The following is an 18,500-nucleotide window of genomic DNA, read 5'->3' on the forward strand; positions in this document are numbered from 1 at the left end:
GCTCATTTGGAGATGATTTAACTTGAGGTGCTTCACAAATGTGAGGCCCTAGACCAGAGTGCTTTCTTCATCTCTGCTTCATCCGCTTTCTGTCATAGGTTCTTGGTTGTCTATAACTCGTGTTATGCTAAATTGGAATATCTCTGTGGAGGAAAAATTGTTCCCTGACCTTCATATTCCTAGAAAAAGAATATAGGAAGGAAAGGCTAGAGGAGGCAATGGTTGACAGAACTATCTGCTCGGTTCTTGCCTGTCTGCTGGGCAAGTAAAGAGAAAGGGAATATAGGTGGCATATTGATCTGCTACTACACTGGCCTAAATTTCCCATGTACACAGATGGGATTTTTTTTTTTTTAAGATTTTATTTATTTGAGAGAGAGAGCACAAGCGGAGGCAGCAGCAAAGCAGAGGGAGAAGCAGGCTTTCTGTGGAGCAGGAGCCCAATGCAGGACTGAATCCCAGGACTCTGGGATCATGACTTGAGCCAAAGGTCATTGGAAAAGATGGCATAATCCTAAAGTATCTGCACTTCCAGATGGATGGCTGGAAGTAGCAGTCACCCATGAAGGTAGCAGTTCCTCTCAAAGCATCAGGAAACTTGATTATGCCTCTGTCACATCTAGTTAAAGAAAATGCCAAAATACAGTCATAAAAATACTAAATATCTTATTCTGTAGAAGAGGTTTTCTGCCTTTTGTTTTGTTTTGTTTTGTTTTTGTGCAGGGAAGACAGAAGAAGAAAGAAGAAGAGAATGCCATTTCTGAACTTAACCACATATCCTGAAACACTCAGAACGTATGGATTCATGAATATTGTCTCTTCCCTAAAATCTTGTAGAAGAGCATGGCCTCCTCTCCCCACACCAGTACACTGATGGGCAGGCAAGTTTTTTTGCTTTTCTTTTGTTTTTAAAATATTACTGTACTCCCAGAGTCACTTCATAAATGCCCAAATTTTTTTTTGATGACTGAAATGATGAATGGATGATACAGATGACATATCATATGGATAACAGAGCAGACTTTCTTGAAATTAGTGTAAAAAAAGAAATCCAAGTTTTTAAAATTCCTGAAAGGCACAAAGGGGGGGGGAAGGGTGAGAATATCAACTAAAAATATAAATAAACCAATCTGGTACATGTCATTTGGCCAAAGAATTTTACCATCTTGACATTTTTGTAAGGCTTCCAGAAGGAGTAATAGGTTCAGTCACTTCTGTAACCTCTCTGTCATGTAGAGCAAGAAGGAATGTACGACTTTCCCAGCTTTTGAAAATTCCAAACTAACTCTTTTAGGGCACTGAGATCTAATCAAAGTTCTTGGTATACAATATCCAAATACCCTCATAAAGTTAATAAACACCCAAAACGTTTAACTTCTGTATCATTTGGGGTCTTTCAATTCCAATGGACAAAAATCTCAACTCAAGCTGCCTCAAAGCAAAATGTTGACTATTTGAAAGCTGAAAAACAAGGCAAGATCTTGTTTCACCCATAGCTGGATTCTGAGTTCAAGTATCCCCATCTGGGCTTAACTTTTCTCTAACTCCCAGGCATGCCTCCCTGGGCATCAGCTTCATTCTCAAACTTCAGGTGGTGACACAAGAGGTTCCAAGGTCACACATCATTCTGCAAAGTCCCATAGAAGAAGAGTGTGCACTTCCTTAAGGGGGGTGGTGGGTGGGAGGAGGTGGCCAGAAAGTCCTAGAAGGGTGCCTTTTTTGTCTCTAATTGGCCAGGCTGGGTCACATTCTTTTCTGTAAATTCTAATCCCAGCTACCAGGAGCACAAAATACCCTCAATGGTGCGGTCTGCATCGTGGGTCACCCAGGGAGCCAGAGTCGCTGTTGACCTGTTAGCAAAGGGGCTAAAAAGATGAGGCAGTGCGGCGGGGTCCTCCAAGAGGAACAGCCGAGCTGAGCAGCTGGGACAGACCACAGGTAGCCCTACCATCACCGTTAGAAGACCCCACCCCCCCACTTATTAAACTCGCACCTATGCTACGGTAATGGATCAAAATAAGATTTTTCGGAAGTCATTCGATTGAGGCTCCTAAGCAAACTAAAGTTTTGAAGGAGTGTAACCTGACACCTTGTGGCTCACCCCCCCCCCCCCCAAAAAAAAAAACCCCACGTCGCTTCAAGTCCTCCACTCGTCTTCAGGAACTGGATGGAACGCAGGGCCTCCCGGACAGCCGGCCACGGGCAGCCCCGCCGCACAGCCCGGACCGCCGCCAGCCGAGCAGGGCCCCCGGGGGCGCGGCCGGCGCGCCCCACCTCCCCGGAGCCGCCGCAGGGACTCGCACCCGCTTCCCAGGCGGCGCGACCAGTGTCACCCTTGGCGGCCTCCACCCTCTGCGGGCAGCGGCCGTCGGGACCCCCCCCCCGCAGGGAGGCGCCCCCCACCCCCGCCCGCGCGAGGCGCCCGGACCCAGGCGCCCCGCCCCGCCCCCACCCACCCCTCCCCCGCCGGGCGGCCCGACCCAAGCGCCCCCCGCCCCACCCCCGGAGGGCGCCCCCGCCCCGCCCCGCCCGCGCAGGGCGCCCCCGCCCTCCCCCCACCCCGCCCCACCCCACCCCGGGGCACGGAGCGGGCGCGCGCGGGCGAGGAGCGGGGAGCGGGGAGCGGGGAGCCGGGCGGGTCCCGGGGCCGCGGGGCGCGTGGGAGCGAGCGCACGAGTCCCCGAGTCCCCGAGTCCCCGAGTCCCCGGCGCGCCCGCCCCGCCCGCGCTCCGGCCCGAGTCGCCCCCCGGACCGTGGCGGAGGCCGCGGACCCCGGGAAGGAGGCCCCGCGGACGGCTGCGGCCCCAGGTAACCGGCGCCGAGGACGGACGGACGGACGCTCCTCGCCCCAGAGCGCCCCCGGCGGCGGGGAGGGCGGCGGGGAGGGCGGCCCCGGAGGCGGCGCTGGGGGGCGGGGGGGGGCGGGGCTCGCGGGGGCCCTGAAACCGCCGCGCGTTATTACCTGATTAGCCTTTCCTCTAATGTCTTAAATAAGTTTTTTTTAGACAATGGAAAAAAAAAAAAAAAACCAGCCTCCTGGATGACTGCAGGTTTAGAGATCTAATCCCGAAAGTTTTGCGTGGTGTGCGTATTTGCTTATGCATATTCATTAACCGGTTAACTCTTCAGCTAGTCCGAAAATTGGCATTTAAAATATTCTTTGAGGGACGTTACAAGCTCGCTGTTGCGTTCAGGCCTCGGGTTATTTACCGGCTTAGTCAGCATCCGTCCGCCCGAAGTGGTACCTCAGCCCGTCCCTTGGCCACGGGCCTTGCATGTGACACTCTTGCCCTCTAGTGCCTCGCCAGCCTGGTAGCAGTTTGGCGGCTGATAGCAAGAAGATGTTACATAACACAAGGGGACTGGGCCAGAACTGGTACTGCTGCCACTTGTGAAGCCGAAAAGCCTGAGCCTGTGGTGGTGGATGCTGCTGTTTCGGTGTCTCTTGGATCTGCTGAAACTTCCTCAAGCATTTTCCGCGCCTTCGACTTTGATTCTAGGTAAGCGCATCTGTGTACTTACACTATCCATTTAATAGCTCACTCATAAACGTCAGGGCTTTTAGTAAGAGAGAGCAACTTTGTTTTCAATTAATCTACGAATTTCAGGATTGAACAAGCGCCTGGTTTTATTCTGGTAGAAGAAATGGAACGATTTTAATTAAATTCAGTGAGACACAGAAATATTCTGGGGTAATTTTAAAGCTTCTCTTAAATAAAATTGAAGTATCGAGGAGATGATCCCATATAATTGTTGAAGATCTCCACCAACAAGTTGTGATTATTCTGCAGCAGATTTGTTAAACAGAACACATGTCTTTTGCTTGATGGACTAGAAATTTGTAAGCAACCTTACAGATTTAGACTATAACTACCCGTCTGTCTATACAATAATGATTCTCAACAAATCTTTCTATTGTCTTGATGCGATTCATTTTATAGATACTATTTGAGATTACACAGTTCACAAAATTACATGCAACTTGGAAAGAAATATTCAGCCTATGTATTGAATATAGAAGCTTTAAATTAAAGGCAAGTACATGTATCTTCCATTTAATATGTCCACTTTTTATTTTTTTCCTCAAAAGAACCAAGTTAACATTCTTTAAGAGGTTTACCTAGATCATCTTCCAACTAGTTCTTCTAATATCTGGAAACTCTTTAAGTTTCAGACCCATTTAAAGTTGAAATTTAATTCATATTCTTTATAAATACATTGAAGTACAGCAACATATATAATCTGGGAAGAGTTTTAAGGAAATCACTCCTAAATAATGTAAATAGCTACATCTTCATAGTAGATTAAAATAAAAATCAAATATTGAGATACATGTGAAACTGATCTCCAGCTCTTTTCTTTGTCCTTAGAAAATATCATATTATCAACTATTGAACAATGCTGTTCACCACAGAGCAGAATGACAAGGAGCACAAACTCTCAAACATCTGATAGCTGAAGGGCATTTTTCCCTTTTTCTTCTACTATAGCTTCCTATTAATATTGTATTTGAGGAGATTTCAAAAATAAATTTGAAAGAGACTCTTTTGAAAAATAGTACTGAACATGTCAAGAGATTTGCCCTAACAGAAGCTTGCTCTCTCGCTCTTTCTTTCTCCAGTTAACACAGTATCTACTATCTCTCATATTTTTATTGTTTTTCTTTATGGTCCTAGTGGTGAAATAGAAGGCGTTTCTCTTTGTATAGTAAATATTACTATTAAACTGGTTACATGAGTTAATTTCTTCATAGTTTTTAGAATGAAAGCTTCTTAGGTTTCAGATAAAACAAAACTTTTATATCTTTCTAGAGAGATTTGTTATCATTTACTTCAGTGGAGTTATGGTATACCTTCTCTTTTAGTACATTTTCTTGAGGAAAGTATTATTTCAGAAGATTACAGCAAGTCTTAATTTGTGGTGTAACTGAAAGGTTTATTGAAAAAAAAAAATAGAATGGGAGAGATAGCCAGGCATTTGAGGTTCATTTTTCTGGACCAGATAGGATATATATTCAGTTCAATACTGAAGAAGTTATTATGAGCTAAAATCTAAATATTCAGTGGTCAACTGGCTTTTCTTTCAATTCAGGGAATCTTATATGACTTCCTTGAAACCTGGTTGAGTCGCAACTGTTCTTTAGTGATTAGTGCCAACTTTTAAACCTAAATATGTATTTGTTGAGGTATATAATATATTCAAAGAAAGCCATATTTAAATACTTTGTGATGTGCATCCACTATAAAACCAGAGAAATAGGATTGTAATAAAAACATATTCTCAACTAAATGAATGTCTTGGATTTATAATTGCTTAACAGGTTAGACAATAGGAAAAAACAGTGGAAGTTTGTTTTTCCTGTGCTGTGGCTTTGAAGATAAGCATTCACACGGACATGCATGAATTCTAAACACCTGTCCAGATTAGAGGATGCTACTAGGCCACAAAAGTAACAGCTTACAATCATAATGATAATTAGCCTGAACAGTGCTCAAAATTGTTTTATAACTGATTTTTTTCTTACAGTACACAATAATTAGTTGTAGAAAATCAATTGGGTTTTTTGTCTGTTTTTATAAAAACTATATTCTTAGGTTCTCGGATGTCACAGTGACCTTCGTGTTACTCTAAACATTCTTCATCAATTGTATGTAAGTTCCATAACTAGAGAAACATTTGGGTTTTTCTACAATTAATGTGTATAACAGATTATTTCACAAAAATTTCCACAAATTACTGAGGGCTATAACTCTTGATTATCTATTGCTAAACTGCATCTCAGTGATAGGTATCATTTTACATACACTTCATTTTTAATTCTTTTCTTTGGTTACAATATTTGAGAATAACATGAAGTTAGATATGAATTTTAGACCTGGTTCTGTCATGAGAGATGTACTCTTGGGCAACTCCCTTGCTAGCTCTGGGCCTTCCTTGGTCCCTTCCCTGGAAAATGACAATCTCAGCGATCCTTTCCTATCTTCTTTGTTGTTCAGCATTGTAGAAATTGTTCTGAGAGATAGGACAAATAGACATGAAAACAGTTAGGGAATAATACAAAACTTGTTGATTGGTACTGTTTTCTAGATACTTGGGAATAGATGCAAAAGTTTTTATTTTTTTTTAATATTTTATTTATTTATGCATGAGAGGCATATATAGAGAGAGGCAGAGACACAGGCAGAGGGAGAAGCAGGCTCCATGCAGGGAGCCCGACGCGGGACTCGATCCCGGGTCTCCAGGATCCCACCCTGGGCCAAAGGCGGCACTAAACCACTGAGCCAACGGGGGCTGCCCACATGCAAAAGTTTTTAAAATAAAAGTTAACACTCATAGAGTGGTTACTTTGTACCAGGCACTGTTCCAAGTGCTCATATATTAATTTTTAGCTCACATAATCTTCAAAAAGATTATTTGAGGTAGATGCTTTAATTATTTCCATTGAAAATATTATTTCCATTATTTCCATTCCTCAATTTCCATTGACAATTGAGGAAACTGAGGCAATGAGAGGCTACTTACCTTTCTAAGATCATATACTTCTAAGTGGTAAAGATGGGATTCAGTTTGAGTCCGGCTCCCAACGCACATGCCTTTAACCACCATATTACATTGTGTCTTTCTCGGTTTTCAAGTATTTGTGCTTGATATGCCTCTTGGTACAACAGAGGCAATTCACATACCACTTCAGTCGTTTCCATCATTTCCATCCTTATGTACTTCCACATACGAAATGATCATTTATTCATTCAAGAGATATTTACTCATCACCTAGTATCAGGTCAGGCTTATACCAGTGCCCAAGACCGTTATCTGTGGTGCCTTCCCTAAGGAAGTATATACAGTCTAGTTTAGGTGATTTCTTTCTTCTCTCATGATATCCCGATTGGATTGACTGTCACTTGTTCAAAAAGATGCCTAAGGTAACAGAGGAAGAATTTGTCTAACTTCTTTGTTGATGCATTCATAGGATAGAGAGTAATCAAACCGAGACCTCAGACTTCCTAGGACTCCCTATCATATTTCTTCATTGCTCCTCTCTGCTCATTTTACATAATCCTCTCTGCAGATTGGCTGCCTCTGCTTCTCTGATTCATATAACCTGCCCTAAAACATTAGCCAAACACTGATCTGAAATTTCACTTATGGTCTAGGCAAACAGAGAGAGATTAGGTTAATACTGTTGTTCCCATGACTCTGAAGAAGAATAAAAAATGACATAGGTCATGTTAGATCCCGAAAGCTGCATTGGCAGTAGTCACATGCCCTGCTATTAGGCATACATGATGCGTACATATGTTGTAGCTCAATTTAAGGGGATTTGGGAGACATTTCCTCCTTTAAATCATACAGGCAGAACAAACAAAGCAGTAGTAGAGTAGTTTTCTTGTCTTGCCTCACTGGGTGGCATAACACTGAGAGAGGTGGGGAGGGGGGAGGATTGTTTCCTTGATAATTTCTAAATATAAAGAAGGAGAGAAAATTGCAATAGAAATTGGATGTATCAAACAAAGCCAGCGCCCCCAAGTGCAGCTATTTGCCCATCCATCCTAAAGAAAACCACTGTTCTAGAGACAATATATTCTTGGTCATACTCCACGCAAATCAGCGTCTGACTTGCCTACCACAGCAGGGTTCAATTAACATGACACAATTTCACACATTTCTTCCCAAAGAAGAGCATGTTCGTTGTCAATTTTTAATACTACTAAATTACTTTTAGCAAATTCATGTAATGTATTTGAAGCCTCCCAATGCATTTTTCAACACTATAAAATAAAGTTAATTTTGTGAAAGGGGAATGTTGTCAAGATCTTTTAAATATCTTTCATTTATGTTAGAACCTGAAGTTCTTTAGTTATTAATACTCATTTTCCAGATGGCAATCTTTTTTTCAACATTTCTTGTACTGCCAACTTCAACGTGATTCTATTTCATTTAGAAATTGATTTTTACTTTGGGATGATGGTGGGTGTTAGTGGAAGAGAAAAGATAGGTTACAGTGACAAGTAGGTGCTTCCCCTTACAGATATTGCCATATTTTACAAAATGAATATTTGTATATATTCAGTTCTTTACTATGTATATGGAATGGTTTATGATTCCAAAATATAATTTCTCTTCTGCCTTTTGTTAGTGGTATATAATTAAATAATGGCTAATGCTTCATTGGTGGAAAACAGATGTTTTCCTTTTTAAAAACATAGATGGATTACAAAACAACTCTAGGCATGCCAAATTCTGAAAAATATCAGAATGGGATAAATAGGCATTTGATTAAGATTCAGTGAAAGGTACATTCTGGATGTGCCTCACTGTGTCTGCGGTCACGGTGGTCATTGCCATTCACAGTGTTTATATTGTTACTCTCACTATTATTTGAGACCAGTGTGACTAGTGGAGATATCCATTCTCAGAAGATGGTCTGACTTAATGACTGTCCTACTTTGTGAAGACAGCTGCTATTTGCAAAATTTAGTACAGGCTCTCTTTTCACTCATTTAACAATGGGATGTTCTTAGTTCAAGCACTGTATTGATATCAAGAATATAGAGGTGAACAAGGCAGGTACTTACAGATGCTTCCAATCACAGAAATATTACACAGAAAACCACATGACTAATTATAACTATGGAATGTGCTGCAGAGGTAAAGTAGATGGTGATGTGAGAGTGTATAAAAAGAGAGACCCAACAGATCTGGGGAATCAAAGGAGGCTTTTGTGAGGCAGGAACCTTTATGCTTAGAGCTGTAGGATTTAGAGGATGAAGACAGGTGAAGAAATGGGAGAAAACTTCCAGAGAAAATTTGGAAGTCCTTCCAAAGAGGACAGCATTTGAGGAGACCCTGAGTCAGAAAAGAGGTTATTGCTTTTGGCGAACAGAAAAAGAACTCATTTGCTTGGAACTTAAAGGGGAACACACCATTGAATCAGGCCTGAGATGTAAGAGTGAGAAGCATTCCTCACAGTGAATCTTGTAGGGCCTGTATAGGAATTTGCATTTTAATGAGTAAGTGAAATAGGCAGCCATTGATATGTTTTCTGCTGGGAAGAAACAATCTGATTTGCACTTTGATGCTGGACTGAGAAAAGTAGAAAAGGAGCCCAGAGTGTTTATGATGAAGCTAATTTTTGCAGTAGTTCAAGTGAGAGGGATGTTGCCTAGGAAAGAGCAGTGTGCTGAACAGGGGAGGGGAGTTTTGGGAAATGGAAATGAGAGGACTTGGGTTTATTTAAATAAGCACAAGTGAGGAAAAAGAAGGTGTCAAGGATGAACCACTATATGGTCGTGGGAAGATGAAGAGTTTTACAAAATAGACCATACATTCCATTTAAGACAGGTTGAGTTTTCTTGTGATATGAATCCAGTGGAGCTCAACAGTGGCTGGCATATATTAAGAACACAATTACTGTGAGTTGTTATTATATCAAGTTGATAGTTCAATTTGCAATCCTAGAGCTCAGAGGAAGGAGGTTGGACTTACAAATAGACATTTGGAATTTACTGAAGCATAGATGGTAGTGAAAGCCAGTGAGTGTGTGATCTGATCTAGGATAATGGGGAGGAATGAGAAGAAGCCCAGGGATGGACATGATGCTGGATTATGCCTCTGATTGAGTCTCTTCCTCTGCTCTGACTTTAACTTCCTGCATCAAAGGTGGAGTTCCTTCACTTCCCACAACTCTGCTTACACTGGAATGCTTGTACCTGTCCCTTTAAAACTCTTAGTGAATTTTTATTGGCCGTCTTCAGGATATTTCCCATTTCCTATGTTGGTTATATCATCTTCATCATTATCATCATGTCAGGTAACGTATAGTATATACATTCTATGTGCCACTTTCTAAGAGCTCTTTATAGTTTATCTCATAATCCTCATTAAAACCCTATTAATAAGTACCACAAGTATCACCCATTTTCATATGCAGAAACTGCAGCATCTAAAGATAATCGCTATCAACATGTTCCTAGCATGAAAAGTGTGTGTTGCAGTTGCTGCCTTGGGTGCGTTGTATCTTCACTGCAGGCTGTCGAGTTCCAATTTCATTTCAACCACTATGAGCTGTGGTATCTTGGGCAGGCTACTGCTTTTAAAAGGCCCAATACCATGATGGCATGTCAAAAGTGTTTGCTAATATATGTGTGTTGCTCTTGTTGTTACTCTACCTTCCCATATGATGTTACCTCCTTCACTGTGCCTTCTAGGAAATCCTGATGAAGTGGTGACGTTTATAACCATCCCAACCTTGCACCTTACCTGTATCTACTCTGACTGTTCCCAAATACCTACATGGTTTATTGACTTTATAATTTAATTTGCACTTCCTTGGTCATTCAGCATATCCCTCATCATAGGTATCCAAATGTAAGCACAGCTGTCAGCTCTATACTTATACTAAAGACAGTTGTGTCCTTGGAACTCTGTGATATGCAGGCCAGTGTATCTGTTTGTCAGTCATTCAGAGAACCTAGCAGACCATGCAAAGTCTGTAATTTTCAATGTATATTTGTGAGAGCACTTCAAGAATATAATCATCACTATACCCAAGTGTTTGCCTGTTGCTCTTGTTGGCCTTTAAAAATGTTTTTATCCTGTTTCTTGTCTGAAAGTTTCCTGGGAATGACACAAACTCTATACCCTTGGAAACTTCAATCTAACAAGAAAGAGACATTAAACAAATCATGTTGCTAATAATATTTAGCAAGAGTTGTGATAAAAGCCTGAAATAAAATGTAATTATAATTAGATTACAACATGATCTAAAGGAGGAGGAGTAGACTTGGTCAGAAAAGGCTTTCTTGAGGAATTAAGTGTGTGTAGCATATCCAGATTTGCTAATGACCCATTTATTTCAAATGTTTCCTTGCCTTTTTATTTGTCAACATCCAGCTATTTTACAGAACATTGTCATTTTGCTATCTCCTTCTGCATCATTCAGTCACCTATCTGAACCTTAGATGAACATCATTAGCTCAAGCCAATTTCCACTCTAAGCTGGCGTGTTTCTATCACTGGCACTTTTATTCTTCTAGCCCCCAAGCCTGAAGCATATCAATAATCACTTCCTTTTTGTTTTTCCCCTGTATCTCCATTTTCATTCTCCCTAATAACCACCTTAGTCTGGACTCACACCATTCCTCACCTGGATTGTGAAGCAGCCCCTTAGCTGGGACGGTCCTGATTCCACCTGTACAATGTAGCATATACTTTCTCTGTTCATATGACTGCTCTTCGTCCAGTCTGGGTGCCTCTGCTGCCCTAATCATCTGCAAACATGATTTTTATTGTCTCTCTTCTGTTTGGATTCATCTAGTGCTATTTCCAAGTCTATACTTTTGTGCTTCACAATCACTTCCAAGGACATTCATTAATCTGCAGGACTCCTTGAATGAAATATCATTTCCATTTTCAACCCAACACATAGTATCATATTAGTCTCACTCTCAGATAAACATACTGTAACCATTTCATTTCTTCAACCTTGCCAGGTATTTTTGCCAACACTTTCATCCCACTCTCATATCCAAATCTTTCCCATTGTCTCATGTCCCCATCAAGCACCATGTCTCTTAGAAACTGTTTCCCTAAATTTCATGAACTTTTTTTTTCATTAACCTTTTATTCATTGTTAATCTTTGTTTTGAAACTTGTGACAAACATAGTCTGTACCACATAAACCACTATTACGTACAACATAGTGTTGGCTGTTGTTTCACAAGTCATTTCCCCCAACAGAGACCATGCTTCTGCAAGCAAGGATCACTCTTAATATTACTTCTGTGATGTCCTCTGCACCTGATGTAGCACTTACCCCAAACTGGGTATTCAGCACAACACCTGATGACAGATCCCAGAATAATTAATTGATAGGTATCTTTGTGGGTGAAGATTTAATATCTACTACCATAGTGGCTTCTTTTATCCTATGTTAGTATGGTATGATTATATTTTCCTAGTATTAAGTAAAACAGAGACATTAAATCCAGCTAATGTATAGGTAATTATAATCATATTAACAGTGATATATAACCTCAAAAATAAGTTATGACATTAGAATAAAGTGGAAGTGTCAAATTAACTTGTAAGGTTAATATGCCATTGTAATTTACTAATTCCACAAGTAGTCATTGGGTGCTTACTGTATGCCTGGCACTAGGGACTTAATGATAGAGGGCTTCTCTCTAGCCTCTTAGAGTTTACAGTTAGATAAGAGAGACTGACAGACTGACCTTAAAATCTTACCTACAATAGTGTCATGAATTACAAAGAAGATATCATTTCTGCAGTGGCCATGTGTAACTGTTGGTCTTACCAACTTTAGAAGGTTAGCTCCATATGAGAAGTTTTCACCAGGGAACTGTGTAGAGGAGCTTCATTCTCCACATGTACCTGTCTTCCTAGTGATCCCCACCGGTGAAGGGCTCGGGAGAAGTTGCTATAGTGCCATCCCATGCAGAAGGAGTGACTGCATCAGTTCAGTCCATTCTGACATTTTTGGAGCTAATAGACATACAGAGAATGGGAAGGAGTTGGTGGTGGATGAGGTTGCACTAAGAATATTAACTTTTGAGAATCTATACCAGAGACTAAATTTGGCTACAGAGAAGTGTGCTGTCAAAAGAAGGTTTGAAGAAAACCTAGGGAATCTTAATGTATCCATTTAAATGTCTTCGACCAAATCCTACCCTCAGAGATATACGCTGGAATTCCCTTGGCTTCAGGAGGAAAATTGAAGAGTTTAATAGAAAAGAGAGGACTTTCAGTATTTCATACCTGCTAATGGAGAAGGTAGCTAATATCCATCCTAAATAGTGAGAGCAAGTACTCCTCACCACTTTGCCTCATCACAGATAAGATTAATTTGAGTTACATTGCCTTTCATTTCTGACAATATGAACAAACCATGAAACACTGCTCTCTGAAATGCAAAATGTGGTAATACATTTTGTATCCAGTCAAAAACACTTCACAGCTAAAATTGAAACAGAGACATAGAAAGATATGAGATTTTATATCCTGCCATTATACTCCAGAATATTATATTATTCATAAACATGTACATAACTTTTAAAGTGCAATTACCTTTCAAAATGAAATAACTACAATTACAATGGAAATTCTCAGTTGTCCCAGTAATTTTGATTTGCTTAAATAACACCTACATCTATGCTAGATTGTTTAAAAGAGTAGAATGTTACCGTTTATGTTAGATTTATTTTCAAGGATGCCAGGTCACTTGATGCCTTTTCACTTGACAGGGTGGTGGTATACCACAGACCCCCATGCCATACTAAGTTCTCTTCCTCCTTTCTTTGCAGCGTCCCTCAGACTTGTCACTTCCCACATTCTCCCTGACCTATGATCACTAACAGTTTATGATTGGATTATGAGAAATCAGCCTGCATTGGCTTGCCAGCCTTGATTCTTTTAATGGTGCTCTAGGCTATCTTCCACGTTATTGATTAGTTCATTTTCCTGAAAAATCTCACCCTTACCACATTATTCCCTAAATCAGGAAAGTATAATGGCTCCCTATTGGTTTTCTCAACCATGAACTTCTACGCTATCAAATCTCTCCATAATCTAAGGTAGCCATACTTTGTAAAATTTATGTTTAGGATATTTCATACCCTTGCTTTCCATTCTTCATCAGAGTGTTCCTTGCCCAATATTGTGCTCACTCCTGCCTCTATAAATTCCCTCTATCTCATATGCCTACTTATACTCCCTCATCCTTAAAGGCTCTTCCCAAATTCTGCATCCCGCTGGGACATTGCAGGCTTCCCCATTTGCCATGGTCTCTTATCTCATCTCATGAGAGCCATTTATCTCTAATCAACAACGATTTATTATTGTCATGCTAGTCACTGTCTCTGCTTCATAATATTGGGCCTCTTAAATATGTTCACTCTGTTGACCATTTACATTCTTTTTTTAAAAAATAGAAGATAGTTACCTCATAAATATTGATGAATGAATGACATAGATGCCCTATGTTTGAATGAATAATTATAATATATAATTTACAGGAAAAATGTCCTATTCATGAGTATCCTATTCTGTAAATATACTGCAATTGTACACCAGAATGTATTATTTGTAAAGATAAGCATATATTACTCAAAATATTGTTCATTGCTTATTTCACAGATGAATATCACAGAATTTTAGGTGAAGATCACCAGAATGTTCTTGGTGATTTATTCTAACCTTATCATTTTACTTAGAAGGTCCTAAGGCCAAAGTGACACAATTAGTTGAGAGACAGTGGTGCAGTGAACCCTTTCAGTCTGCCTTGTGGACAATAAGATGATCTTTATTAATTTTTTTATACTCCAATTTTTTATACTTCATTTTTCCATACTCCTGAAGAGTGCCAGGACCTTAAGACTCTTATAAACTTCTGCTCTAAGAAGCACTCGAGTTTCTTTCTTATTGTTTTTTAAAAGCTACTAATTTTTTCTAAGATTAGTAAAATTTGAAAGAGGTTTGAAATTACAGCATGACAAGGTGTTTCATGAAGTTTGTTATTGTTATTGTTTTTAAAAGACACTTTTATAGTACTTTTTCATGTAATTACTGAGCTCTTTTCCAAAAAGCAGAAACTAGTGTCTTAACTGTAGCACCTAATGAAATATGTCCAAACTTTCATGAATTTTCAGTATATGTAGTTAAACACATATGTATCATGTATGCATTACATGACGTGGCAGTGTATGGCTCAGGTGACCTCTCTGTGTGGTCTTAGGTCTGTGGTATCTATAAGGTTTGATGCAAAGCTCAGTAAATAACAGGAAATTTCTTTGTTAGCCCAATGTATTTTCCAAATGAAGGACAGAGAGCCTCTAATAAATGGAGCTCTCTTCCCGTTTCTATCCCCCACCATGTCCTCATCCAGATCTGGGAGGAGGAAACAGAGGTTTTCTTACAGACCATACACCAGTTCATCTGCCTAACAGGTTGCCACTTGTGCCAGTCAGCAGGAAAAAGCTTGCTCCCTTTAATGCCACAGAATGAATGTTTGATATTCTGTTCTATTTCATTCTACTTTTCAGACTGCATTTTCTGTGAGCCCTGATCAAGTGACACAAATGCGCTGCAATGGTGACATAAACTATTGACTGAGACTGGACAAGTAGCTGAACCCCGTCTTTTCTTTTCTTCTTCTTTTTTTTTTTATGGTGCTTCTATTGGAACAGTCTGAGGAAAGTATATACAACATGAGTTTTATCATGAAGCTTCACAGACACTTTCAAAGGACGGTTATTCTGCTTGCCACATTTTGTATGGTGAGCATTATTATTTCTGCCTACTACCTATACAGTGGCTACAAACAAGAAAATGAACCCTCTGAGATGATGTCAGAAGTGGACTGTGGGGACTTCCAACACCTACCATACAGACTTATGGAAGTCAAGACAATGAAGCTTTCTGACACCTCGAGGACAGACCCCACAGTTCTGGTGTTTGTGGAGAGCCAATACTCATCGCTTGGTCAAGACATAATTATGATTCTAGAATCCAGCAGATTCCAGTATCACATTGAAATTGCTCCTGGAAAGGGGGATCTCCCAGCACTTATAGAAAAAACTAAAGGCAAATATATTCTCATTATTTATGAGAATATATTAAAGTATATAAATATGGACTCCTGGAACCGAAGCCTTTTAGATAAATACTGTGTGGAATATGGTGTGGGTGTCATTGGATTCCACAAAACTAGTGAGAAGAGTCTACAGAGCTTTCAGTTGAAAGGTTTCCCTTTTTCCATATATGGAAACCTGGCAGTAAAAGATTGTTGTATTAATCCTCATTCTCCATTGCTTCATGTGACCAAATCTTCCAAACTTGAAAAAGGTTCTTTACCTGGAACTGACTGGACAGTTTTCCAGATTAATCACTCAGCCTACCAACCAGTAATATTCGCCAAAGTAAAGACCCCAGAGAACCTTTCTCCTCCCATCTTTAAAGGTGCTTTTTATGCCACTGTCATACACGACTTGGGGCTTCATGATGGAATTCAAAGAGTTTTTTTTGGCAACAACTTAAACTTTTGGTTGCACAAGCTCATCTTCATAGATGCTGTTTCCTTCTTGTCAGGAAAGAGGCTGACACTGTCCTTGGACAGGTACATTCTTGTGGATATCGATGATATTTTTGTGGGAAAGGAAGGAACAAGAATGAACACCAATGATGTTAAGGTAAGGCCCTTTTTATCTCGAAGTTTCAAAGTTTAGGTCCTCTCTTTGTAGGTTTACCAGGTATGTCAGTTTTTCTCGGGCTGAAGGATTTCCTGGGACATGGGATATTCATTTTATTTGGAAAGTCTTAGGTAAACTGGGATGAATTGGCTATTATCAGCTATATTTGAGATATTGGGCTATTTCTCACTGAATCAAGGAAAAATGACTACTAAAAGATTGAGCGTGGCAGGATCCTGATTTTTCTATGTATATATAAAGCTATAGAGTAGAAGCCATCTTGTTTAATTAACTTTCCAGAAACTATCTACCTTAGAAAACTACTACTAATCTAAGACTTTAGTTCATTTAAATATGAAATCAAAGTGAATTTGTTTTAATGAAAATAAATACTCCCACAAATTTTCAAGAATTAAAGATCTCATAAGTAGCAAGTTCAGATATTTTTGTAAGTCAAATGTGCAAACTCATTTTCTCTCATATTTTTGAAACTCTGAAAATCAACACTACTAAATAGGGAAAGCTATGAATATATACAAGCATACTTATTCATACACAAATATAAGGATTTAAATTAAGTTTCAGAATTCATTGAACACTTCTGGGACGTATATGAAGTCCATCGTGCTGCATTTAAATGGTATTAGTTTCTTATTGTATAAAACTGTTGCCCTTATTGAAAACAATTATTTGAGGATAGTTGACTTTGTGAATGAATTGTATTATATAAAACAAATGGTTGTTATAATATTAATGAAATTTAAAATTAAAATGATCTACATTTATCTTATCTTCCATTCAAAATATGATAGGATTCTATCTTTCTTATACTATGGATTGATTTCTCATAAAAGTGAAAGGAGAGATCTTGATACATATTTTTTATTCTGTGCATCTTTGACCTTTTAGTAAAATACAAAGATGGAAAAAAATATTGAAAACTGCATTCTTTTCTGTAAAGACTAAGCATCAAGCAAATAATAGTAATGTTCATCACACTAGTTAATGTGCTAAGAATACCAGAAAGACCATTATGTTACCGTAAAAGAGTATAAAAACTGAAAGAAAAAAAAAGACCCCCATATTTTTGACAATATTTTGGACTCCTCTTTTTAACTCAACAAAAATTAACATAGAAGTTGTGCTTAAGTTTTCATTAAGTTTTATGAAATATACTTGAGAATTGTAGCTACATTAAAACCAAGTTAGTAGCTTAAACATTATGCACTTGAAGATTACAAACAGTATATAATTCTCTTCCAATTTTTTTCATTTCAAAATATTATGATAAAATTGGTTTTTAAGGTTTGATTTCTGAAGTATAATTCTTTAAAACTGGCAAAATATTTTGTTATGCCATTTTAAAATGTGCTAGATAAATCTCTGAGTTTTATATGCAAAGCCCTACTACATCCTCCTCTAAAATTATACAAAATATAAAATGTCTTCAGTGCTCTTAAGGTTAAACCATTTTTAAGGGGTATAAAAAATTAAACACATTACAGTTGAGCACAATTAATAAGAATTCAACATGTGTAAAATATTTAATGAATTGCCCATTTTGATGGGAATATAGTTTCTAACCAATCTTAAGGCTTAAAAGAAAGTATATTTTGAATTTTTTGAGCTTTTAAACTACTTCTACATTGTATCTGTGATTGTGTCTCGAAACACTAATTCATTGTATGCAGTTGCCCTGAGAGTTTAAACACCTTGTCTCCTTTTCTTTTTTCTTTCTTCCTTTCTTTCTTTTCCTTTCTCTTTCTTTTTCTTTCTTTCTTTCTTTCTTTCTTTCTTTCTTTCTTTCTTTCTTTCTTTCTTCTTTCTTCTTCTTTTTCCTTCCTTCCTTCATTCCTTCCTTCCTTCCTTCCTTCCTTCCTTCCTTCCTTCCTTCTCTTTGATTCATTCTGTAACTAGTTATTAAGCATGTACTATATGTGAAGTATTTTTGGCAGTATGTAGATGGAATCTTAAGCCTCATCCCTTTAGAAGAGAGGGTGGGGAAAGTATAGTAAAAGAAGCCCAGAAAGCACATAGTTGATGACTGCGCTGAGCACTTACCTACCTACTCAGTAACTGTTTTGGCCACATGCCATGCCCGGCACAGAGGCAGGCACTAGGGATGCAAAAGTAAATAAAGCATGGGTTCTTTCTTAAGAGTTTACTGTCTTGGTAGGGGCTGCTGATTAATAGATAGATACTTTGCTATGTGGTAAATATAGCAGTAAAGGTGTCTACATGGTTTTATGTAAGTAATGTCATTGGAAACACTGTACTGTGTGCCCTGTACCTGAA

The 18,500-nt window shown here is 39.0% G+C and overlaps 1 protein-coding gene across 2 annotated transcripts in view; it reads left to right on the forward strand.

Moving 5' to 3' along the window:
• The first annotated feature begins 2,732 nt into the window (after positions 1-2,732).
• Positions 2,733-18,500, forward strand: part of LOC140623662 (bifunctional heparan sulfate N-deacetylase/N-sulfotransferase 3) — a 172,737-nt gene continuing 156,969 nt past the window's right edge. Inside the window, exons 1-3 of one of the 2 annotated variants that reach the window (XM_072810139.1) lie at positions 2,733-2,808; positions 3,298-3,500; positions 15,060-16,205. In XM_072810139.1, coding sequence (XP_072666240.1) covers positions 15,183-16,205 — 1,023 coding nt within the window. In that variant the 5' untranslated portion in view covers positions 2,733-2,808; positions 3,298-3,500; positions 15,060-15,182. Of the gene's footprint in view, positions 2,809-2,968; positions 3,501-15,059; positions 16,206-18,500 lie in introns of those variants that run through there. The other variant, XM_072810140.1, reaches the window with a different exon arrangement.

The sequence above is a fragment of the Canis lupus genome, chromosome 33 (assembly GCF_048164855.1).
Source record: "Canis lupus baileyi chromosome 33, mCanLup2.hap1, whole genome shotgun sequence".
NCBI classification, from domain to species: domain Eukaryota; kingdom Metazoa; phylum Chordata; class Mammalia; order Carnivora; family Canidae; genus Canis; species Canis lupus.